Source organism: Heptranchias perlo, chromosome 16 (assembly GCF_035084215.1).
Source record: "Heptranchias perlo isolate sHepPer1 chromosome 16, sHepPer1.hap1, whole genome shotgun sequence".
NCBI lineage: Eukaryota > Metazoa > Chordata > Chondrichthyes > Hexanchiformes > Hexanchidae > Heptranchias > Heptranchias perlo.
The window spans coordinates 37,084,415-37,109,764 of record NC_090340.1 but is presented as its reverse complement, the minus strand read 5'-3'; the positions used below and the strand labels follow the sequence as shown (position 1 = coordinate 37,109,764).

General features: G+C 40.2%; 1 protein-coding gene and 1 long non-coding RNA gene across 8 annotated transcripts in view; one reads left to right on the top strand and one right to left on the bottom strand.

Annotated features, from left to right (window-relative positions):
• LOC137333676 (protein C19orf12 homolog) overlaps positions 1-25,350 on the top strand; it is a 41,222-nt gene that overhangs the window by 10,804 nt on the left and 5,068 nt on the right. For 2 of the 7 annotated variants that reach the window (XM_067997956.1, XM_067997957.1), the window contains exon 3: positions 6,140-6,180. The exons of 1 other annotated variant lie outside the window; for it this stretch is intronic. In XM_067997956.1, coding sequence (XP_067854057.1) covers positions 6,140-6,180 — 41 coding nt within the window. Of the gene's footprint in view, positions 1-516; positions 6,181-23,826; positions 24,049-25,350 lie in introns of those variants that run through there. 4 more of the 7 variants (XM_067997958.1, XM_067997959.1, XM_067997960.1 and 1 more) reach the window with 4 other exon arrangements.
• Positions 5,739-24,762, bottom strand: LOC137333678 (uncharacterized). Its single transcript, XR_010965958.1, has 3 exons — positions 23,537-24,762; positions 18,810-18,957; positions 5,739-6,376 (listed from the first exon to the last, which is right to left on the bottom strand). It is a non-coding gene; the product is annotated as an uncharacterized lncRNA (long non-coding RNA).

Genomic DNA, 25,350 nt, shown 5'->3' with positions numbered 1-25,350 from the left:
GGTAAATCCACCACTCAGGGAGATTTGGAGCCATTTGAACCAGGAGGAATTTGATCCCTGGTCAGTGCTGAGATGGCTGATTTCAGCTAGTTGGTGGTAGAACACTGTAATTGCCCTTTGCACTCTGAAGCTAGGGAGAGGAAAGTAATGCTATTGCAGGGCTATGGGAAAAGAGTAGGGGAGTGGGACTAACTGGATAGCTCTTTCAAAAAGCCGGCACAGGCACGATGGGCTGAACGGCCTCCTGTGTTGTATGATTCTATGAACTCGTGTGTGGATGTTAGGTGAGGTTGAATGTCCTTCATGGTTAAATCGCCTGCTGCCACTCACTGTCTAGGCAGATAAAGAATAGCTCTTTGGGCAAGGTACCTGAGGGCGGCTGGAACTCACAGGAACATAACCGATTATGAATTAGCGTCTCCAGGAAAGGAGGGACAAAATGCTATGTTCAACTAATCATTTAAAAATGAGAAAAGAAACAATTTTCAAATGTCTTTTTTATTTTTATTCTCCCAGGTGGTGCAGTTGGTGGGTTGCTGGGTGCCTGGATGACTAATGGACAGTTTAAACCATTACCTCAGATTATTATGGAACTGCCACCAAATCAGCAGCTGACACTGTCTAATGATGTGCATAATATTGTCCGGCATTTGGACTGGACTGATGCAGTCCAGTTGATATCATTAGTAATGGGTAATGCCGCCCTGAAGCAGCAGGTGTTGTCAGCAATAAAATTGTTTTTTTTTAGACAGCTTAATGCTGAGGTGCGATATTCTGATTGAAAACTATATAAGATGCCTTTTCGAGCAATCTAAATGAAGTTGAGTAAACTGGGACGTAAATAAGGGAGTATTAATTTTGCCTATACGAATTCAGGAATCTGTGAAGGATGCAATTTGGACCAAGCTACAATGACACCGGGGAATTTACACGATGAAGTTCTACTGTCTAAATATTCATGAAGATTATATCTAGCTGACTTCAGAACCAGGATTCTTTGAATCTGTTTTAATTTTTTGATGGCTGTGTTCTCTTGCCATTAATGTACTCAATGAATTGGAATTAAGTCAGGTTCACGAGCAAAGAATAATACTGCATGGATATATAGGAAACTTAAGGATAATTGGGCTTGATTTTCAAAGGCTTGTTAATACTGTTTGAATTATATTACAAATTGGTGATCAATTGACGATGCATCACAAAATTGGTTTTTATAACAAAATGTGATCATTTAACACACAATGGATGTATGTAAGCTGGAAAGCTATAATAAATGATACAACAGACCTCAAAGTCACTCTGAAAATAGAAACAGCTCCAAACTATTCATCTCACTAAAGCTGATGTAAGGACCAGAACATGTAGATTCTGATCAGAGATTCTAGCGACCAAAATGTAATTTGAGAAGAATATACTGGACAAGGTGGTACTTGGTGCAATACCGATGCAATTTTTAGAAAAAGTTGCAGGGATGATGTGTTGCTGGACTTAATAGAAACCAACCTCATCAAATAAGCCAAACAGTTGAAATCACAATGAAAAATGCCTAACACTTTAGGAGAAGCACATTGTGAATGTAATCAAAATGGGACCATGACAGGGGTATCAGGTTACAACATGCACCAAACAATCACCATCAAGGATAACTAGCCACACTGCAATGCAACCACTGGCTCAGTGTGCCGTATAACAACAGCTTCTAATGCCTTTCTGGGTTAAGCATAAGGTACACATCCCATCAGGAGCCTCGGGAATCACAACAGGATGTACAGTATGCTGCAATATGATGCAGTTGGAGCCTATGCATTTACTACAAGCTCCCAATCAACCAGTCGTGTCAATAGCAGCACCCTAGTGACCAGCCATGCCATCAGTAGTAACCAGCAACAAACATGGAGGTATTCTGTCCCACTAGGAGTGATAAGAATGATCCTGAACTGATATAATCTCCTGCCCTTAAGGAAACAATCCAGAGTAGACCGTGAAGGGGAACATGGAAAATTTCAAAGTGTACACTAATGGAGATACAAAAAACCCACAATTGTGAACACCAAATCAACCAGTAAGTCAGGCAGAAGATGCACATAGGAAGGATAATAATAATAACAGCAGCAGCAACATACATTTCTGTCGTGCTTCCACGAAAGATGTCTCCGAGTGCTTTACATGGTGATGCTAAGCAATAGGTGCTGAACGGCAAGGAAAAGAGAAAGTGGAAAAAAGCTGTGACAGGTGGCTCCCAGTTGAAGAAAATAGCGTTTGAAAACAGGGAACGAGGTAACCGAGGGTGGATTGGAATTGGAAAGGAGTACCAGGCGGCAGGAGTGTAGTGTTACATCGAGTTACATCGAAACTACAGCACAGAAACATGCCATTCAGCCCAACTGGTTTATGCCAACGGTTTTGCTCCACACGATCCTCCTCCCTCCCCACTTCTTCTAACCCTATCAACATACCCTTCTATTCCTTTCTCCCTCAGGTGCTTCTCTAGCTTCCCCTTTAATGTATCTATGCTATTTGCCTCAACTACTCCTTGTGGTAGAGCATTCCACATTCTTACCACTCTTTGGGTAAAGAAGTTTCTCCTGAATTTCCTGTTGGATTTATTAGCGACTATTTTATATTTATGACCTGGCTGAAAGAGTGGCCCCTTTAACAGTTGCTACACTCCTTTTGAGGTGATCCAGTGAGTTCCCCACTGCAGCACAACAGGAATCTACTCCATTGCAATGGCAGCTCCTTCTGCAGAGTGGAGATCCCACTCAGAGCCTGCCCTGCATATGGAACTGACCCTAACCCAGGAAAATGGCTCAGGGCCAGGCCGACAGATGGAAGTCCTGCTCCCAATCCAATTCTGATGTGGAGATGCCGGTGATGGACTGGGGTTGACAAATGTAAACAATCTTACAACACCAAGTTATAGTCCCAACAATTTTATTTGAAAATCATAAGCTTTCGGAGGTGAATGTCCTGACATTCACCTGACGAAGGAGGAAGCTTCCGAAAGCTTGTGATTTTCAAATAAAATTGTTGGACTATAACTTGGTGTTGTAAGATTATTTACAATCCAATTCTGGCAGTGATACTGCCCTGGAAGAAAATCCAGGCCTTAATGTGTTTATTGTGGCAAGTATGATTGGAACTAGACTAGGAGGTAGCACTCAGATGCCTGGACTTTGGAGGAGGATGAATTAGTCAAGAGTGTCAGAGGCAGTGGAAAGGTTGTAGAGGAGGAAGGGAGATAATGAGCCATGGTCACAGTCAGACAGGGTGTTGTTGATGACTTTGATGAAATCAATATCAGGACTGTGGGTGGTATGGAAGCTGGTTTACTGGGTCTCAAACAGGGAGTAATGAGAGAGATGGGAGCATAGTCCTGAGACAACATTATATTCCTGGATTTCAGAAAGGAAGGGAAGATCGGAGGGCTGTAGTTGGGGAAAATGAAAGGTTGAGGGTGCTTTTTTTGAGGAAGGTGATGATAGTTTTGAAGGAGGGAGGGGGAAATGCTGGAGGAGATAAACAGATTGATGATGATGTTGAACAGGGGACTGAGGTGGGAAAAATGAATGATCAGGATATGGGACTGAGGGAACGGGACATTGGAGAAATTGTTTTAGAACCTAATGTGGGACATCCAGAATAGTTTAAGGCTTCATGCAATGATTTGGAATGTAGTATTAATCATTGTCGTCCATTATAAACCGTCAGCAGCCACTGTGCAAGAGATGGTCCCAATAAGAACTTTGCATTGAATTACTTAGAAATTACAAGATGGAAACAGGCCGTTCGGACCACCCAGTCCATGTTGGTGTTTATCCTCAACACGAGCTGTAGTCCTAATCCCGTTTGCCCACTCTGTTCCCATATCCCTTTATCTCCCTGTCCTTCAACAGCCTATCTAATCTATTCCTAAATGTTGGCATGGTCTCTGCTTCAATCACTAACTTGGGTGGTTCATTCCACAGGCTGTAAATCTCTTACATTTAATCTTGTATCTATACCCCCTTGTGCTAGACTTTCAATCGCTGGAAACAGTCTATTTCTATCTGCTTGGTCCCATACCTTCATAAATTTAAACACTTCTATCAAATCACCCCTCAATCTCTTCTGTTCAAACATCTTCATCCTTAGCCAGTTATAGTGATTAGGATGGAGATTGAATTATCCTGACATTCTGGAGTGAGCCCTATGGTTTATTGGTCAAGTTAATAATGTAGAACCCAACTACTCAAGCTGGTGCAAGAAATTCACCGAAAGTAGGGTACAGTATGCCTCATTTGCCAGTGCATGTGCAAGATCACGAGTCCTTTGAAAATGAGGTCAGTTGTATCTTTTTAAAAGTTGCCCTGTATTAAATGATCATTATAATTTTATATAATTTATGTAAAATTGTTTTAACCATTGAGTGGTTTATCTTGACTGTTATTGAAAAGAGTTGAGGTGGATACATTTTGGAGCAACCCAAGGGGTGTAATATTGTCATGGGCGTTGGCGCAAAACCGGTGATAGCGAATTGGTAGCCTGTTTGAACTCGCCCGATTTTCTTTGCAATGCCTATTGACTATCACCCGTTTTCACAGTACCACCCGAGATGAATTTATATGCACAAAGCGTCTTACAATGATCTTTATGTTAAAAATTTCTAGGTATACAATAACTTTCTTTTGAAAGATACTAATAAAACTTTACTTCAAATATTGAGTGAGGTCTTTGCTGACATAAACAGTACTTTTGAGATCTTGGGTTTCTCATTTCACTGCTGGTTCAGGAATTTCATGTCCAATTATAAATCAGCCTTAAAACAATCTAAGTATGTACTTTGGTGAATGTGTTCAATGACATCCCTTCTTCTGAGCTATACATAATTTTTCAAAGTAAAGCCAAGTAGGGCACTTATTTTTGAGGGAAATTTCTCTCCATCAAAGTAGAACTGGATGGTGCCTATGTTAATAAAGGCGGACTAAACCAAATGTGCAGAAATGGAAATGCCTTAAATTAATTTATTAATGAGTGCCACACTGTAAGGCATTGCCAGATACTCTGAGAATTGCTAGCATCCAACAACAAATCTGTGAATCCACTATACATTCTTTGATGTCAACCTACAACCTTTGTTCAAGATCAAAGTAACAAAAATAAATGTATTCACACATTTTATTTATACATTTTAAATGCATATTTTACTTCATTTTTAGAGCAGAAATTAAGGAAAATTAGAGAAATTTATTACCCTTTGCAATTATGTGCAAAACATATTGAAAAATTCTCAAAGATCTCACTGCTTCCATTGCAAAACTACATGAAAAAGACTGAGCTTTGGCTGTAGTCTGTACAATGTTTATACCTTTTTCATAATATGCAGTAAATTTTACCTTTAACTCTCCTGATGCAGAGCTTTGTGCCCCAGAAACACATATCAGAAAATCAGCCATGCACTGCCCATACATTTCCATCCATTGTGGACGGAAATTTTGGGCAACTTGTGCCCGATTTCCAATCACATAGCTGAGAGCACGAAACATAAATTACTGGTTGGCATCACAGGTTAATTTATTGATCTTTTAATGCTCGTTTTGAATCCAGCCCAGATGAAAATCACTTCTCTTACCATAGTAAGAGCTCAACTGTCTGGGCAGTTTTTTCAATTCAATTCTTAGTGGGTGCAAATTATTAGTAGGACAAAATTGCCCACAATAGAAAATAAATTGTCCTTAAATTGGCAAAATCACCTGGAAAAGGTGTTATGATGATGTAGCAGGGCGTTTACTCTTAAGAATGGACTTGAGACAAAACACCCTTGCAAATATACACATTTTTTAATGGTCTGGGTGATTATTGTTTTTTGAGGTTGGGGGGAGTTCTAGAGCCCCTTGCTGGAAACTATTGAAGGTAGGGAGTTGATCCTGCACAGTAATGGGACAACATCATAATTATCACTGTCTGTTGGACAGAGTGGAAGCCATCCATTTTGAAAGTTTTCCAAATGTAATTTAAATAAATGTATAAATCATATATATATAATTCAGTTCACAAGTTCCTCCAGGTGACATGTGCATAATACATGAAATAAGTTGCACTTTATGTTTTAATTTGTTTTTTTGTCAAAAACTCTGTTTATTTTTAATATTTTATGCAGAGATATTTCATATCACTGGATACAGTCAAGAATCAATCAAGGTGAATAGAATGATGTATATAATGTACAATTTTTGAATAAAACTGAAAAGTTTAGATAGATTTAAGGAAATATTTAAAACTGCATGAAGGTGCTGCTGTGATCCACTGAATGACCTCTTGATTCAGGCAAAGCTGTTTGGGATTTAGTAATGTACCACATCAATTCCACATGTCTGTTTGCATCAGTAATGAACTCCTAACAAAAGAAGTATGAAAATGTTAAAAAGTGCAGGTTACATTTTCAAATCAGATTCATAGAACAATGGTTGTTTGTTGGTTAGGCTGTCATGTAATAGATAATCTTGGAACATGAAAACTGTTTTATCAAGCAATTAGGAAGGCAAATGGTATGTTAGTCTTTATTGCAAGGGGATTGGAGTATAAGAGTAAGGAGGTCTTGCTGCAGTTATATGAGGACCTGGTGAGATCACACCTGGAATACTGCAAACAGTTTTGGTCTCCTTACCTAAGGAAGGTTATACTTGCCTTACAGGGGGTGCAACAAAGATTCATAAGACTGGTTCCTGGGATGAGAGGGTTGTCCTATGAGGAAAGATTGAGTAGAATGGGCCTATATTCTCTGGGGTTTAGAAGAATGAGAGGTCATCCCATTGAAACATATAACATTGTTAGAGGACTTGACAGGGTAGATGCTGAGAGGCTGTTTCCCCTGGCTGGAGAGTCTAGAACTAGAAGGCATAGTTTCAAGTTAAGGGATCGGCCATTTAGGACCGGGATGAGGAAAAATGTTTTCACTCAGAGGGTTGTGAATCTTTGGAATTCTTTACCCCAGAGGACTGTAGCTGCTCAGTCGTTGAGTATATTCAAGACTGAGATCGTTAGATTTTTGGACACTAAGGGAATCAAGGGATATGGAGATAGGGTGGGGAAGTGGAGTTGAGGTCGAAGATCAGTCATGATCTTATTGAATGGCGGAGCGGGCTCGAGGGACCGTATGGCCTACTCCTGCTCCTATTTCTTATGTTCTTATATCTAATATTTATCAATTGGTTTTATTAAAGGCTGTAAAAGCAAAAAAAAATAATGCTGCCCAGGTAATAATTTGAAAGGAACAGCCCTTTTGACCATTGCTCAAAACACTTAAAAATTGTGTACATCTTCCTATGAATCTAAATTATGAGACTAGAATGAAGATCTAGTATAAGAATAATATGCAAATCCAGTTTACTGCACCTGTGCTTCATGAATCTGACATTTTGTGAGGCATTTCTTGCTCCCTTGATGAAAGCAAAGTAGCTAACACACAATTTGCAGTGAGAGTGTGGTGACTAACCAATCTGCTGCTCCTGTTTACAGAAAGGTGAACTAACAATGGAAGGTGAGGGTTTTTGATTGATTATGTTTTGTTACAAGATAATGACTGCCACACTAAGAGTGCCAGAGCACAGCTAGACTTGAGAATTGCTTTGAAATGGTTACAATAGTAACTTCTGCCTCATTTATATAATAATGTTCCTTTAAGTTGGAGACCATACAGGAGAAAATTAAATGGCCACCAGTCATTGGTAGTCACCTTCGATTTTTTTCCCCCTGTCTTGTCCAATTTTAGAAGAAAGTTGTTTTCATGATGGAAAGTCATGATGGAAAGATTCAGGGATGATTAAAATTGTTGTGAACATATAAAAAGTACAAAGCACTTCCTTGAGACATTTTGGATTTTCAGGTTGGGGTCAACTTTGAAAGCAAGTGAATTTCTGTGGGTGGGAAGTCAGGTGTAAAACATAGTGGTGATTTTAAAAGTTTTAAAATTGTTGTAGTTACAAAACATGTCAAGAAATGTAATTGATTGAATAAAATATGAAAATTGTACTCATGTTCAGTTTTGGAACCGAACATATTTTGATAGGAAATCATATTTAAACCTTTGTGATAATTAACTAAACAGTTTATAAATTAGTGTGGTCTTTCTTCTTGTGCGATGTGTATTATCTATTAAGCTATATAACTGAACCATTGTTAGAATATCCTTTGCAGTACTTTGTGTAAAAAACAGAACTTAATAAAAAATGGCATTTGAAGCCTTACTGGTGTCCATCGTTTGTTTTATCCGGGTTCTTATTTTAGAAAAGAAGCTAGATTTTGATGGCGCAAACTTACTTGTTAAACTTGGTGAAGAATGATCACATTTTTTCATAGCATTAGTGTGAGCTCTATCAGTTGGTGAGTGCAGTCACTGGCATTGGAAGCAAATGTCCAAAAAGAGATGTTAAATACAGGGGAAAGCATCTTAAATATGAAGTACTTACGTATATGTCCCACAGGTTTAGTTTAAATCAAATCTGCACCTATTTTTTTTTAAAGAACAATCCTTTCTATAGAGCCCTGTTAACAAGGATTTGTCAGCCATTTTAACTTCGCTAAATTAACATTAACGAGGTGGTAATGGCTTCAAGTTGGAGCGGTAGACTTACCACCCTGTTAACGTCGATGTTCCAGTTACTGTAATTTTTAATGGGATTTACTGCTAGGCAGCCTAGGCACCCATCTGTCTCAGGCGGTAGGCCCTTTTAATATGAAAGTAGGGGTCCTATGATGTGACAATTGAGCAGAACGTGTTTCCCTAACTGTCAAAGGAAATGACTTTCATAATAGTTGCTGCAATCATTCTCCTCTTCCTTCTGTTTAAAGTATGTTCCATCCCATGGGTCTTGTGGATGGTGCTATCTTTACAGATGGTTCTGAAGAATCTTTGTAGCCAGTCAGGAAAGATCTGCAGCAGCACTTGTAAATCTCTGTGGGGTTCCCATTTGGTCCTTGAGTTTTACCAATCTTTATTGGTTTGATGGCTTTATAACCTCAGCAATTGTGGAGTTCTCATCCACCTTATAATGCTGCTGTTGCTATGTGACTCTCAAGGGCTTTATCTTTAATGATGGATGATCATTTCAGTAATATGTTAAAGTGCTAATGCCACCTCTGCATGACCTCAGCCTTGTCAGTGTCAATGATGACACTATCCGCACTCTTCAGTGTTGCATTATCGGTATACGTTGGTCCATGTACCCCCTTTAGCACATAATAGATGCACCTTATATCATTCTAGTCTGCAAAGAATTGTACTGCATCAGCTTTTTTGTCTCACCAGTGATCTTTCATTTGCTGTAATCTAGTTTAGACCACAGCAGTAATGTTTTTGTGGTGTATTTTCTTGGCAGCAGGGTTGGGAGCAGACAATTGTGTTGTGTGTCCTCTATTGTTTTTCAAACTATATTCTAATTGGATGGTCATCCTAATCAAACCAATCCCGGTGCCATTGCTTGACAAAAACCATTGGGCCGGAAATTGCTTTAAAAAGAACAGCGATTTCAATTTCACTCACCATTGTCAGTGGCTAAATGAAAGAGCAAGTTCTGACGTTCGCACATGCACAGACAAACACAGAAATCCAGAACTTGCTTTTCCTGGTTCGCCGGCGATCTGTCAGGTTCACCTTAATGGGATATTGGCGGCTGCAATCAACGGACCAGCGGCAACTTGCTCTTCTGCCCAGCTACAAACTAACAAATATTGCCACAAAACAGGTACGCTTAAATATACCAGGTCTAAACTAAGTTTTAACAGTCTTAATGATGCCAAATAACTAAAAATTAACTTTTTAAAATGTGATGTCTGATTACTCCGTATTTTAATAGTTTTTGGTCATTAAAGTTTTTTAAAATTAAAACTATAAAAAAAAATCTTTTTACTTTTTCCTACTGTTTCTTTTATTTAATTTGATTATTACTTACCCTCTCTTTTTCCCTGTCTTATAACTGTTTTTACAAATGATTTTATTGTTGTAGTTTTCACGTTGCAGTTTGTACTTCAAGGTTTTGACTCTTTGCAGCTTTCCAAGGATGCTGCAATCTGATTGGTTAAGGGGAGAGATCAATCCTCTTGCTCCTCCCATGGGTCCCAGCTTCACTGGAGTTAATGCTGGGCTCTTCTCAGCTTCCTATTAGAGGAAGGTGCCCACTGTAAAGACCACGGTAAGTTAGTGGGTGCATATAAATCTATGGAGCGGCGAGTGCCATTAGTTTGCTGCTCGCAGCAATTTACAGGGCATTATAGGAACATAGGAACAGGAGTAGGCCATTCAGCCGCTCGTGCCTGCTCCGCCATTTGATAAGATCATGGCTGATCTGTGATCTAACTCCATATCCCTTAATACCTTTGGTTGCCAAAAAGCTATCTATCTCAGATTTAAATTTAGCAATTGAGCTAGTATCAATTGCCGTTTTCGGAAGAGAGTTCCAAACTTCTACAACCCTTTGTATGTTAGCAACATATCACGCAACGTCTTCCAGTTGATAGCAACATCGTCTGTTGGCACTACTTCAGAGGTAAGCTCTGCGGAAATGGTTACTGTACAGCAATGGTTTCATATTTAGCTGCTTCACATCTAAGCACCTAATGAAGTCTGAGGCTGTTCTGAGACAGTGTGGTTGGCCACATTCTCGGTTCCCTTGCACACGCTCGCCAACCCTACCTCCTATCACTTGCCAATGGAAGTTAATGGAAATGAAAATCGCGAGAGATATATAACCAGTGGCTGAATCGATAGCACCTGTTTTACACTAACACTCAAAGTCAAAATTAACCCCAATGTGCCTACTTCTTATTGGTGAGGCTTGGCTGAGGGTGAAGCCTTGCCCAAACTCTCAGAATTTGGGTCAGAAAGATTAACATGGGTCTGGTATATTGAAATGTGGCCACACATGCTGATAGTGCGGCCTAATTTTTCACCTCCATATCACTGGTTGCAAAATCAACTGACCTGCAAATTGGTGTAGGGGCATTCAGGTGCTTAACTTTGCAACCCACTGCCAGTGAGGCCCAAGTGGTGGCAAGGATTCTTGTAAAGTCAGGGTTTTTGTCTTTCTGATGTCATTTCACACCCTGAATGGGACAGTTTTTGCCTGTTTTGTAGCATTTTTCAACTCTAGCTTTTTAAAATCTGTTTACAGGCTATTAAATCCATTACCCGCTTCTTTGTAAAAGTAGTTAACAAATCTACACTCTTGACCATTACATGTTGTTCTTCTGACTCTCTTCACTTTGGTCAGTTCTATAGGGACCTGTCCTACCAGGCTATACCACTTCTGACGAAAGGTCGCCACACCAGACTTTTCTTTTTCTGATGCTGATAGACCTGATCTAGTACTTCTGCACTCTTTTATTTCATATTTCCACATTGACAGTTTTTCTTTTCTTCTGTCCTTGGGGTCTTTCTGATGAAACACTTCCCCTTTCTCGATCTTTTTTTTAAAAGTTAGGTGCATCTACATTTTTGGGTGGCTGAGAGACTCAGTGCTACAAGACTTTCCTAGGGGTCAGTCTGTGAAATCTGATAAGTGCTATTTATAAAACAGCTATTCAGTGTGAAATCTAATACAGAAGAATGCAGGGTTTAAATATAGCCACAATATTGAAATATACACATATCACACGCAGTATTTGACTACATTTAATGTTTTACAACCAATGTATCCTTAGAGTTTTCTTCAGCAATAACTAATTAGACCTCGGAGACTTTGGGGCTGAAATTCCATGGGCGTTGTACTGTTTCCCATAGCTCCAGCGGGAGACTGGTGCAGCGCCCAGGAAAATGGTGCAGATGGCTGAAAATGGCCTTTGCTGCCATTTCCCTGGGGGTCCTCCATTCTCCCACCAGAGTTATGGTGGGAAACCAGTAGAACCTGGAATTTCAACCTTAGTGAAATATCCCATGAACTTTGAAGAAACTGCTAAAAAGAATTATACAGCTCTCAAAATTATTCTGTGGTATGAAAATACCATTCCCTTACTTTTCTACAGTAATGAAGAAAATAATATCACTAAAGAGTGACAAATCCCCAGGACCAGATGGTTTCCATCCCAGGGTTTTAAAGGAAGTAGGTGAGCATATTGCAGATGCCCTAACTATAATCTTTCAAAGTTCTCCAGATTCAGGAACTGTCCCTCTAGATTGGAAAATTGCACATGTTACTCCGCTTTTTAAGAAAGGAGAGAGAGGGAAACTAGGGAATTATAGACCAGTTAGCCTAACATCTGTTGTGGGGAAAATGCTGGAGTCTCTAATTAAGGATAGGGTGACTGAACATCTCGAGAGTTTTCAGTTAATCAGAGAGAGCCAGCATGGATTTGTGAAAGGTAGGTCATACCTGACAAACCCGATTGAATTTTTTGAAGAGGTGACTAAAGTAGTGGACAGGGGAATGTCAATGGATGTTATTTAAATGGACTTCCAGAAGGTATTTGATAAAGTCCCACATAAGAGACTGTTAGCTAAGATAGAAGCCCATGGAATCCAGGGAAAAGTACGGACTTGGTTAGGAAGTTGGCTGAGCGAAAGGCGACAGAGAGTAGGGATAATGCGTAGGTACTCACATTGGCAGGATGTGACTAGTGGAGTCCCGCAGGGATCTGTCTTGGGGCCTCAATTATTCACAATATTTATTAACAACTTAGATGAAGGCATAGAAAGTCTCATATCTAAGTTTGCCGATGATACAAAGATTGGTGGCATTGTAAGCAGTGTAGATGAAAACATAAAATTACAAAGGGATATTGATAAATTAGGTGAATGGGCAAAACTGTGGCAAATGGAATTCAATGTAGGCAAATGTGAGGTCATCCACTTTGGACCAAAAAAGGATAGAACAGGGTATTTTCTAAATGGCAAAAAGTTAAAAACAGTGGATGTCCAAAGGGACTTAGGGGTTCAGGTACATAGATCATTGAAGTGTCATGAACAGGTGCAGAAAATAATCAATAAGGCTAATGGAATTCTGGCCTTTATATCTAGAGGAGTAGAGTACAAGGGGGGAAGAAGTTATGCTGCAGCTATACAAAACCCTGGTTAGATCGCATCTGGAGTACTGTGAGCAGTTCTGGGCACCGCACCTTCGGAAGGTCATATTGGCCTTGGAGAGAGTGCAGCGTAGGTTTACTAGAACGATACCTGGACTTCAAGGGTTAAGTTACGATGAGAGATTACACAAATTGGGGTTGTATTCTCTAGAGTTTCGAAGGTTAAGGGGTGATCTGATCGAAGTTTATAAGATATTAAGGGGAACAGATAGGGTGGATTGAGAGAAACTATTTCTGCTGATTGGGGATTCTAGGAGTAGGGGGCACAGTCTAAAAATTAGAGCCAGACCTTTCAGGAGTGAGATTAGAAAACACTTCTACACACAAAGGGTGGTAGAAGTTTGGAACTCTCTTCCGCAAACGGCAATTGATGCTAGCTCAATTGCTAATTTTAAATCTGAGATAGATAGCTTTTTGCCAGCTAAAGGTATTAAGGAATATGGGCCAAAGGCAGGTATATGGAGTTAGATCACAGATCAGCCATGAACTTATCAAATGGCGGAGCGGGCTTGAGGGGCTGAATGGCCTACTCCTGTTCCTATGTTCCTATCTCTGTATTGTCTTGGATTAATGTAGTGATGCTATATTATGCTATGTAATAAATGCATATTGAGTATTATTTCCAGTAACCAACAGCTGATTATCACTTGCACTGATTGATCACTATTGGGCCTTTGTCTGTAACATGTCACACAGTGCCTGAGAGACTGGCTAGGGAGAGGGATGGTATCTGCTAAAGGGAGTGGAGTTTGTGACAGGGTCTGTAGATGATGTATTTGATCTTCCTAGTGTTTGGCTGGAAGAAGTTAAAACTCATCCAAAACTGGATGCTGGACAAGCACAGAGGCAGCGTAAGGGGTTGATAGAGAGGTAGAGCTGTGTGTCATTGACATACACGTGGAAACATTGGGGCAGAAATTGCGCAGAGCGGCACGGCAAGGCTGTCCACAGCTCCTGCGAATGGAAAGTATTTACTGCGGGCTCCACGCCATCCACTTGCTTGATCTTGAAGTTTTGTGAAGTTGTGAGCTGTCAATTCAACGTAAGCTGATTCGTTTGGGACAGTATGTAGGAATGGAAGACACGTCCACAGAATCTGTCAGGAAAAGAAGTCACGCCAACAAGCAGGCAAGCAGACTTCGTTCATTTCAAAGGTACTATTCTGGATGCCATTGTAAATAAAAATGTAACAATTTTTTAATAAAAAGCCAAGTAAATTATTGAATTAAATTAGAGACAAGTGAAAGTTAAATTTTTTTTAACTTTTTAAAAAAAATTTTTAATGATCAAAAAATATAAAAATAAGGAGTAATATGACATTCCACATTTTTAAAATTAAAGTCATTAAAAGTCAGCACACTTCTAAAATGTAGTGTAGACCTGGTATTTTTCAGCATACCTCTTGGTGGCTTAAGTAGTTACGTTCCAGCTGGGCAAGTTTGCGATTTTCCATTGATTTCAATGATTGTAGCGTGCGAGGCCCCTTTAATTTGCAGCTGTCAAATCACCAGCGAACCATTAGGAGCAAGTTCATGATTTCCGGGTTTTAATGCGCATGTGCTCCTTCGATTCGCCATTGGAGACAGAGGACGCCATTGAGGAACGCCGTTGTCAGGTGAGTAATTTCTGCCCCATGATGTCACTGAAGGCAGCATATAGATGAGGAAGATGAGGGGGCCAGGTATAAGATCGTTGGGGTCTCTGGAGGTGATGGTGTAGGGGTGGGAAGAGAAGCCATTGCAGGAGGTACTCTGGCTATAACTAATGACTTGTTATCAGAAGTAGGTAACCGTATTCTGTAACCCTACTGTTCTTGTACAGATTTCAAACTATTCTCCTTCATAAACTGGCTTTTGGCTGCCGTGTTTCCTATATTACAACAGTGACTACACTTCAAAAGTACTTCATTGGCTGTAAATGCTTTGGGACATCCTGTGGTCATGAAAGGCGCTATATAAATGCAAATTCTTCTTTCTTAAAAAAAACTCTTGGACCTTAGGCCTCCCCTGCCTCCCCCCTCCTCCAACCATGATTCGCCTCCCCTGCCTCCCCCCTCCTCCAATCATGATTCCCCTCCCCAAGCTCTTGCAATCATTCACCTTGTGCCGACGACCGTTTTGTTCTGGTGGTTGGCAAGCGGCTTCCCTGTTGCCGCTTCCAGACAGTCTGGCCGCTCGCTCGACCGTGTTTCCTCTTGGGAGATCAAATCGACCTCAGTATTGCAGGACCCAATTTTTTTTATCCATGTTAGAATAAACCATGTTTGACAAAAATAGTATGTTTTTTCTTTGTGTGTATGCAGTTTTATGTATTTAAGATACTTTTAAAATGGCATTAGCCAGGTTGTAACAAATTCTGGGTCACTACTATAGGTGGATCCATGTTCTCTACGATTCAGGAGTATCTTTCCTGCTCAATAACACGATAGTGTGACGTGGGGCCCATAATAATAAGATAGCTTATTGTGTGTTCTGGATTCCATGATTTCGTACATGTCCCATGTATGTCTCTGTTATGTTCCAGAAGGCAGACTGATAACTATTCTAGTGAGACTAGGCCAATTGTAAACCAACAAACTGAAATACATGATGGAACAAAATACAGTTTTCAGTGAAATTCAATCTATTTGCTATTGTTCCTCACACCATCAAAAATAATAAATTGGACAAACTTAGATATGAAACTAGCTTCACTTTACAAGCCAATATTCACTCATCTGACTGGTGCTAACTTTAGAAAAAGAGAGTGCTCTGTCTTTCTAACTGTTACAAATTCTGCTGCAGACTGTGTTTTCCAGAGAGACAGGGACAAAGAAAGCTGATGTCTGACCCTCCCCCAGCTCTTTGCATGAAGGATTGGCTCATCAAGCTGCCAATCAAAACTGATCTCCCCCCACCGCCTGGTGTGGCGGTCATGAAAGCACTTTGGGGGTGTTTCCTTTCCATTGAAAATAAAAGGTTTTCATGGCATTGTAAATCACAAGAGCAATTTTTCCATATCATCTGATCCTATAGTTCATTTACTGTCTTGAAACACTCGGCTAAGTATTTTTAAATTCTTTATGTATGCGTACAACATAAAAAGGAACAGTTGGTGCAGTGAGTTCGATCAGAATCCAGGATGTCAATCTGACCCAAATGGGTGTAATGGACACCTTCTTTTCCTGCTTACTGTTGTGACTTTTCGAAGTGAATTAGATCCTAAGAATGAATGGTGTGAAAATGATAATGCCTGATTAGTACAGTAAGGAGTGCTCTTCTGAAGCTGTATTACAGCAATTAAAGAGAAATTAGAGAGAAGTTTATGTGACATCTAACCTGTGCTTTACTTGACCTGAAAGTCCATAAAACTTGGCCAAAACTGGAAAAATTCCCTTTCTAGGAATAAATTAATTGAGAGTATCAGTCATTGCTGGTATTTGAACTTGGTATCCCAGCTGAAGTTGAACACTATTGCTTTAGCTACCAGAGTCTATCTCCAAAGTGGCATTCTCTAATCATAGGACACCATATAATAGTAACCTCTATTACTTGCTGTAGAACAATTTAAACTAATTGGCAAGATTTCCACAGGAAACAATGAATAGGGAGCCAGGGAAGAACCCATGCTTATCTATATCTAGCAATCTGGGGTCACACAAATTATATTTTCAGACATTCTGATTAAGAGTAAAGGTAATCAGAAAGGATAGGGAAGGAAGAAGGGGTAGGGGAGGGTGAGTTGCTGTACTAATTAGAGATAACATAGCAGTAGTAGGAAAAAGGGATATAACTAGCAGAAGGATAGAAACAGAATCCATATGGATTGAAATAAAAGATTAGAAAGGATCGATCATACTAATAGGGGTACATACAGACCACCTAATAGTAGGAAGGAGGTGGAGGGAGAAATATGTAAGCAAATATGTGAAATGAGTAAAGGACATAGAATAATAATTGTGCGAGATTTTAACTACCCCCAAATAAACTGGCAAGCGGAGGTAGGTAAAGGGGTACAGGGAAAGGAGTTTTTACAATGTGTGCAGGACTCCTTTCTTACCCAGTATGTAAAAAGCCCAATAAGAGAGGGAGCACTGCTGGATCTATTAATGGGAAATGAACCAGAACACATAAGAGAAGTAAGCATAGGGGAACATCTAGGCAATAGTGATCACAACATAATAAGGTTTAAGACAAAGATTGAGAAGGACATAAGTAAGACAAAGACCAAAGTAATAAATTGGAAAAAAAGCTGATTTTAAGGGGATGAGAATGGAACTAGAGAAAATAAACTTGAAAAATTTACTGATAAACAAAGAAATAGAACAGCAGTGGGAAACATTTAATAGAGTCCAGGAGAAATATATCCCATTAAAAGCAAGAACAAACTAGCCAATAATGATACACCATGGATGAATAAAAAAAAGGGCAAAATTGAAACTAAAGAAAAAAGCATACACTAAGTACATAGGAAACAAAGGAGAGGATGACAAAAGGGAATATGAAAAGGTTAGGAAAGAAGTCAAAAAAAACAATTAGGAAGGCAAAGAGCAACCACAAAATTAAATTATCAAGGAATATCAAAAGAAATAGTAAAGTATTCTACAGACACATAAATAACAGAAGAAAGATCAGGATAGGGATAGGTCCACTAAGTGAGACACATGATAAACTCACAGGTAATGACAGTGAAATGGCAGATTTGTTAAATAATTACTTTGCCTCAGTATTTACCAGAGACACTAACAAGGTGGGCATGACATTAGAAGAAAATATGAAGACATTTAAGATAGAAAGGGGGGGGGGGGGAGATAATTGATAAACTAATTAAACTTAGAGAGGATAAAACCCCTGGTCCGGATCGATTGCATCCGCGCATATTAAAAGAAGTTAGGGCGGAGATAGCAAAGGCACTATTACATATATATAAAAATTGATTAGAAAGGGGAATAGTGCTGGAAGACAGGCGGACAGCTAACGCGATTTCTATATTTAAAAAGGGACATAGAACCAGTCCAGGGAACTATAGACCAGTTAGCTTAATGTCGGTGGTAGGAAAGATAATGGAATCCTTACTCAAAGATGTAATAGAAAAACATCTAGAGAATGGAAATATAATAAAGAATAGTCAGCATGGATTTCAAAAGGGAAAGCTTGACCAACCTTATTGAGATCTTTGAAGAAGTAACAGAAAGGGTAGATGAGAGTAATGTAATGTATTTGGATTTTCAAAAGGTCTTCGATAAGGTATTGCATACTAGACTAATGACTAAGGTCAGAGCATGTGTGTCAGGGGACAAATAGCAGAATGGATAGCAAGCTGTCTACAAAACAGAAAACAGAGAGTAGGGGTTAAAGAAAGTTACATAGACTGGCAAAAGGTGGGAAGTTGTGTTTCACAATGATCAGTGCTGGAACCACTGTCCATAAACGATTTGGACTCAGGAATCGGAAGTACAATTGCAAAATCTGGGGACAACACCAAATTGCGGGGTATAGTTAATACCGAGGAGGACTGCGACAAAATATACGAAGACATTAATAAACTTGCAGAATGGGCGTGTAATTGGCAAATGAATTTTAACATAGATAAGTGTGAGTTATTACATTTTGGTAGGAAGAATAAGGGGGCCACATACTGCTTGGGTAATAATAGTCAAGGGTGGTTAAATTTGATAACTCCCAGAACCGGGCGCGGGCATCGCAGTCTGCAATTAATCCGTGCCCAGTGGTTCTGTCACAGGTAGCATGAGACATTCGTGCTGCCCAGTCACTCACCTGATAGAAGCGCAACATGGAGGCCTTGACACGACGATTCCACCACATTTGTACTTCTCACCAGCAGGGGGAGCCCAAATCTCCGATGAATTGCTTGCAGATCTTAAAGGCAGGCTGCATCTCTTATTGGAAAAAATAAGATGCGGGTCTGAACAGAGATCAGACATCGCACACGTAAAACACAGATGCAGGTCCTGTCCCTATGTTTACAAACTGATGAGTTGTGTTAAAACATTGAATAAAGGTTGCGCACTACTAAATCCCACATCCTCCAAACTGCATGCCAGACCTCACAAATCTGCCGATCTGAGTTTGTACCAGGCCTGCGAGAGTGCGTGCACCAGGGTTCTCTGCTGATGCACAAAAGGCTTTGGTGGAAGAGATGGACAGAAGGAGGAGCGTCTATATCCGCATAGTGGGCAAGAGGCCCTCCAGACGTATGCTCAAGAGGCAATGGGAGGCAGTAGGGGATGCAGTCAATACCAGGTGCATAGCACCACGAACATGGATGCCGTGCAGGAGAAATTTCAATACTTTGACACGAGTGGTCAAGGTGAGTGAGGTCAACTGTCAAGTGGCATCACCTGCCAATTGCATTCGCATCCACTGCTCCATGCACTACACCCCCTTCACCCACCTAACAACAAACTCTTTTCAATCAGGACTCAACTCTTCCAATCAGATGCTTCCTCTCATCCTTACACATTACCACTGTTGCAAGCCACATACCCACAGCTCACAGGTCACACACACTGGCAGCTATTCAACCATCATAGGCACATCACCCAGATACACGTCTCGCTTTCTTGCAGGAGAAGGTGGCTCATAACAGGAGCCAGCAAGTGGCAGTGAAATTTAGCTTTCGAGCCTGTTCCGCCATTCAATGAGATTATGGCTGATCTGTGACCTAACTCCATATACCCGCCTTAGCCCCATATCCCTTAATACCCTTGGTTCGCAGAAATCTATCAATCTCAAATTTAAAATTCTCAATTGAGCCATCATCAACTGCCGTCTGCAGAAAAGCGTTCCAAACTTCTCCCACCCTTTGTGTGTAGAAGCGTTTCCTAACTTCTCTCCTGCACGTCCTGGCTCTAAATGTTAGACTATGTCCCCACGTCCTAGTATTCAAGTATAGGAGACCTCCAAAAACAGTTACAAATGCATCAGCAGCCAGAAGCAATAATGCAACTACTAACCTGTAAATCCTGCATGGTCCCTTAAAATAGCACTGGTTGGAGGTTCTCCAGGCACTCTAAGACATGTTCAGATGGTCGTGGTTAAGTCAGTGGAGTGTTAAGTCCCAAAATGGTGTCTGTCACTTTAAATCAGCATTGCACACTGATCGAACACATTTTCTCCTTACTTTACATGCTGCTGGTGTTCGTTACTTGTGCATGCGCTGAACCCTTTGCCAAGTTGGCATCCAGCGCATGTCATGGTAGAAGCCCAATTTCTAGCCCCTAGGCATTAATGCAGGGTGTTTGAGTGTGCCATTGCTACTGTGCAAGTCAATTCAACCCTATTACACTGTATGGGCTTCTCAGTGCTATTACTCTTAATTCTGGCATCTATACTACCTCTTCAATCAAAAATATTTTAAATAGGAGCTGAAATAAAATTAAACAAATAATGCTAATTGTCATTTTTAATAAAACTTTGACTTTTAAAAAATAAAAGCACATATGCTAAACTTAATTGAAATATGTACTCAGTAGTGTTTTAAAAAATCCTTTTGGTTTACTTAGTTTTAAATATACACCAAACAGATTAAAGGCTTTCGTGTCAACAACTGGGAGATGCTCCGTGCATGCTGGTGAGCTTCAGGGATTCTGGGAGCTCCTGGCTTAGTGTTACAACAATTGCTCCAGGCAGCAAACCTCTTGAAACAAGAAAATAGAGGTTCAGATTGGACCCCAGCCACAAGGGAGACAATTTTACTTAACATTTTTAATTAGATTGAATGGTTTTATTTTTAAATTCAGATTACTATTTTAAGATGCAAATGCCAGGGGACCTGTGCCTTGGACTAATATGTTCATCTCTGCCTCTTGGGTTTGAACCCAGCCCAGAGTGACAGCAAGACCCTTTGTGGTAGAAATTGGTTTGTGCAATTGGTTTCTTTCTTTCTCTCCACCCGGCAGAAATCGACCGGGTTGGCAGTTGAAATCCCCCAGGCTATTCAATTACAGTGCCATATCGTGGCAAAAATCAAGTACTACAATAAAGCTATATAATGGCTTTAATCAGACAGAGTACTTCATTGAGATAACTAAGTTTTATATTTTATGGCGATTTTTGTGCTCATCACGAGATGTTCTGGGGAATGAAATGTTTTCGTATTTGAGGCACTCGCTGTCAGTAAATGAATTAATCACCAGAAAGTTGCCCAGATCACGGATGTTTCTGAATTTAATGGATACTTCGACAGATCGCTAAAGTCGGCGGGGTCTTAATTCAGATATGCTAATCGAGGACCGGTGACATCACCCCTGTGCCGGAACAGGTGAGCCCAAGGTCTGATCAATATTGGGCCTCGGGCCTCGTTTTAATAATTTACTTCACCTGACGAAGGAGAAAGCCTCCGAAAGCTTGCGATTTTCAAATAAAACTGTTGGACTATAACCTGGTGTTGTAAGATTCCTTACATTCGTTTTAATAAGAGCAGTGAGCTGTGGAGGCCTCGGTGACCGGGAAGCTAGGATGAATGTCAGGAGTGCTCCTCTGATGCTGGGGTTAAGACATACTATTGAGCAGAGGGAGCTTTACTTTATATCTGGTCATGCTATATCGGACATGAGTTTTAGTTTACTGACAGCGAGTGCCTCAAATACGAAAACATTTCATTCCCCAGAACATCTCGTGATGAGCACAAAAATCGCCATTAAATATAAAACTTAGTTATCTCAATGAAGTACTCTGTCTGATTAAAGCCATTATATAGCTTTATTGTAGTACTTGATTTTTGCCACTATATGGCACTGTAAGTAATCTCTACACTGAGAAATACATTACTGATAATGACCAGATTTTCTGTTTAAGTGATATTGGTTGAGGGATAAATATTGGCCAAGCCACCTGGGCGAACTCCCTGCTCCTCTTTGAAATCGTGTCATGGGATCCTTTACATTCACCTGAGGGGTTTAATGTCTCATCCGAAAGACAGCAGCTCCAGTATTGCAGAACTCCCTCTACTGCACTGAAGTTTCAGTCTAGATATTGTGCTCAAGTCTTTGCAGTGGGGCTAGAACCCACAACTTTCTGATTCAGAAGTGAGAGTGCTACCACTGGGCCATGGCTGACACTTAATATTGGAAATACTGTTTGACGGATGGATACGCTCCGACTATAGCTTTGGTTGATCAGTTCTGTTTGTCTTAGTGGTTAATGGACATGTTTGATACCAATAGAATGTCCCTTAGCAAAATGTGTTGTAAAAAAAGAAATCTTAAGATGAAAAGTGGCACTCTCACAACAAAACAAACTAATGGAGGTAGAAAAATCCAACTAAACATCATTTTCTTTCTTCAGAAAAAAATCCCACAAATACAGGATCCACTTTTCCAACAGAAAACCAGGTTTGAAAATCCGATTTACCATCCAGGCTTGAGAATTAGTCAAGTGCTCATTTTATGTTAAAATTGGTCCTGTGCTAAATTTGATGTGCAATTCACCAAGGGAACAATTTTAACATAATTTTTTAGGTTTTCGCTGCCCGTTAATGCAGCCTGCTGAAAGCTGGCCAGTTTCTTTGCTGCAAAATTTGATATACAGTGGATGAGGTGGTCTGATGGTGCTGATTTCTGAACTCTATGTGTAATGCACAGTTGAATTAACCGGTGCTAAGAATCATGCTATATCTGCCTTAGTTAGCAAATCTGACAGCACTCTCTTCATGTGGCACTAGTGCAGGTAATTTCTAGACCCTGAACTGATAACAAAATGGGATCATTTTAAAGGTGGGAGAAGCCCCAAGGAAATTCACCCTCTTATCCTTGGGCCAAATCTTCCTGGAAAAATAATGACGTGTTAACGATGCACACCATTACTAATGCACAAATCAACCAGCACGTTTAAGGGAAGAAGAGATCTCCATAACTTGCTGGTCGATTTATGTCACTCTGCCTTTTATCTCGCACAAACGGCAGCTCGTCCTCAACCTCCCGTTATTTTTAAGAACCTGCTGGATTTGCAGATCAATTGCCCATTAAACTCGCTGCAGAAATTTAGGGCTCATATTTAACAGTGTAAGTACCCTTTTAACAACGTGATGATTATTAATGAAATGCCAATCAACCTCTCTGGCCCAGAAAGGGAACAATTTAAACTGTTGAGTCTCATTCTTGCATGTAGCACATTCTTTTTAGAGATTTAAAAACATTTGCTTTCTTTCTACCTTTGCGGAAATATCTGGAGGTTCTTGTTGCCCCTCTGTAACCTCCTCCAGCCCTACAATCCACCGAGATCTCTGCACTCCTCCAATTCTGGCCTCTTGCTCATCCCTAATTTTCATCGCTCCACCATTGGCGACAGTGCTTTAAGCTGACAAGGGCCTCAACTCTAGAATTCCCTCCCTAAACCTCTCTGCCTCTCTCTCCTCCTTTTAAGATGCTCCTCAAAACCAACCTCATTGACCAAGCTTCCCTGTCATAATGTCTCCTTATCTGGCTCCATGTCAAATTTTGTTTGATAACATTGCTATCAAATGTTTTGGGACGTTTTCCTACCTTAAAGGCGCTGTGTAAAGGCAAGTTGACTTGTTATCTGTGTGCAAACGAAGAAAGCACAGAATTCTAGCGTATTTTCTGTCACGTCATCCCATAAAAAAAGTCAGTAGTCTCCAGACTTGCTAAATCTTTAATTTTGGGGTGGCGATTGAGGCAGGAACAGGGTAACCACAAATTCTTTGAATAGTACCACAGGATCTTTAAGCACCCTGTCTAAACAGCAAGGTGAGTAAACAATTTTTTAGGGAGGCAGGCAAAAAGACCATAGCCCAATTATCTGGTCACCATATTCGGGGACTCCCAGGAATGTCAGCGGATTGCCGCAGGCTGTACGATTCACATGTCAGTGATGTTGATCTTTGACACTCCCTGGGAGGTTCCGCAGAAACCACATGATAGTCACTCTGCTGCCGACCGGCCCCACATCGCAATATTGGAAGGTTGGAACTGGCGTGGAGCTTCACTTGACCGGATTATAGAGGGTGAAATAACGGCGAAGGATCCTAAAGCAGGTACCCTGAGCACAGAGATTATTGGGGGGACGGACCTGTCGCGATCGTCTGGCTTTGTTTGTATATTTGCAGCATGGAAGTTTACACATCAAACAAGGGAACAGTAACAAAAGAACGTGTAACATTTACACTCAGAATCCGACCTGAGCGGTTGTAATGAATTTGAGGGCACTTTGTAGTGCTGATGATAACGATAGGAGATCTGAATTTGGGATTGCAGCAACGTTGGAGTCAGTGTCAGCCTAATAACCATGGACTGGAGTGAATTCTGTTTCATGCTTTCTGTTTAAACGGTTGCTGTTTTTATGAAAACAATGCTTGGTAAACCTTTTATCTTTGTTTTGCGAAAAGCACGAGGCAAATATCACATTGAGAATTGCCATAGTCTTGTGAAATGTCATCGTGTCGCTTATGTGTGGGCGTGTAACTCTTTCCCCTTCTAAACAACAAAGCATTTCCATTTAAACATTCAGTTGAATGGTGGGAATTCACTGTGATGGTTTATTTTTTTTACCATCGGTTACAGGCCTTGGTAAAACTGCATCTGCTCTATTTTGCATTCGTTTTTTGTTTCCAAATATAAACGACACTAAATATCAGCTGTATTTCTTAAAGTATTCTCCCCACAATTCCTTTCGTTAACTGCAAGAGAAGCCAAAAATTGTTCTTTACTCTAAAAGTCGAAAGAAAAGACACTGGATATCAAAGATCCATATCTCAGTAGCTGGGTCTTTAAGGATCATTAACATTGTTTTTATTGCTGATCTAAAAACCTGGGTTTTGTTAGTGTTAAGAACAGGAGAAAATCAGAGTAAATATTGGACTCCTCCAAAAAACCTGAGTAAATTCAAAGAAAATCAGTAAAAATCAATATTTGTTTGGAACTTTGCTAAAACAAAGAAAACAAGCCAGGACTGAAAAGCATGGAAGAAGTGTTGTCCATTCCTGTATTCACAGGTCACAGATGCCTTCTTTAGGAAAGTTATAACTTGATCAGTTTTGGTATGATACCATGACAGCAGCATGAAGGGGCTATATAGTTTTACAGTGTTGCTGGATTCCCCAAAGTTTAGTGTGAGTTTTAGGATGGGTGTAACTGTGGTGTAAATTCTTGCTGCCTATGCTGGAAATACAGTACTTCTGCCCCCGAAAATGTCACTAACTTGCAGGCCCATAGAATTTATAATTCAAAACTAGATAGCTCTGATCCGTAGCAGCCCTAACCTTGGCGACCAAGTTGAGGAAAATATACCTGTAACAGAAATTGAAAATGGCAATAAAAGTTAAGAAATCTTTTCAGCG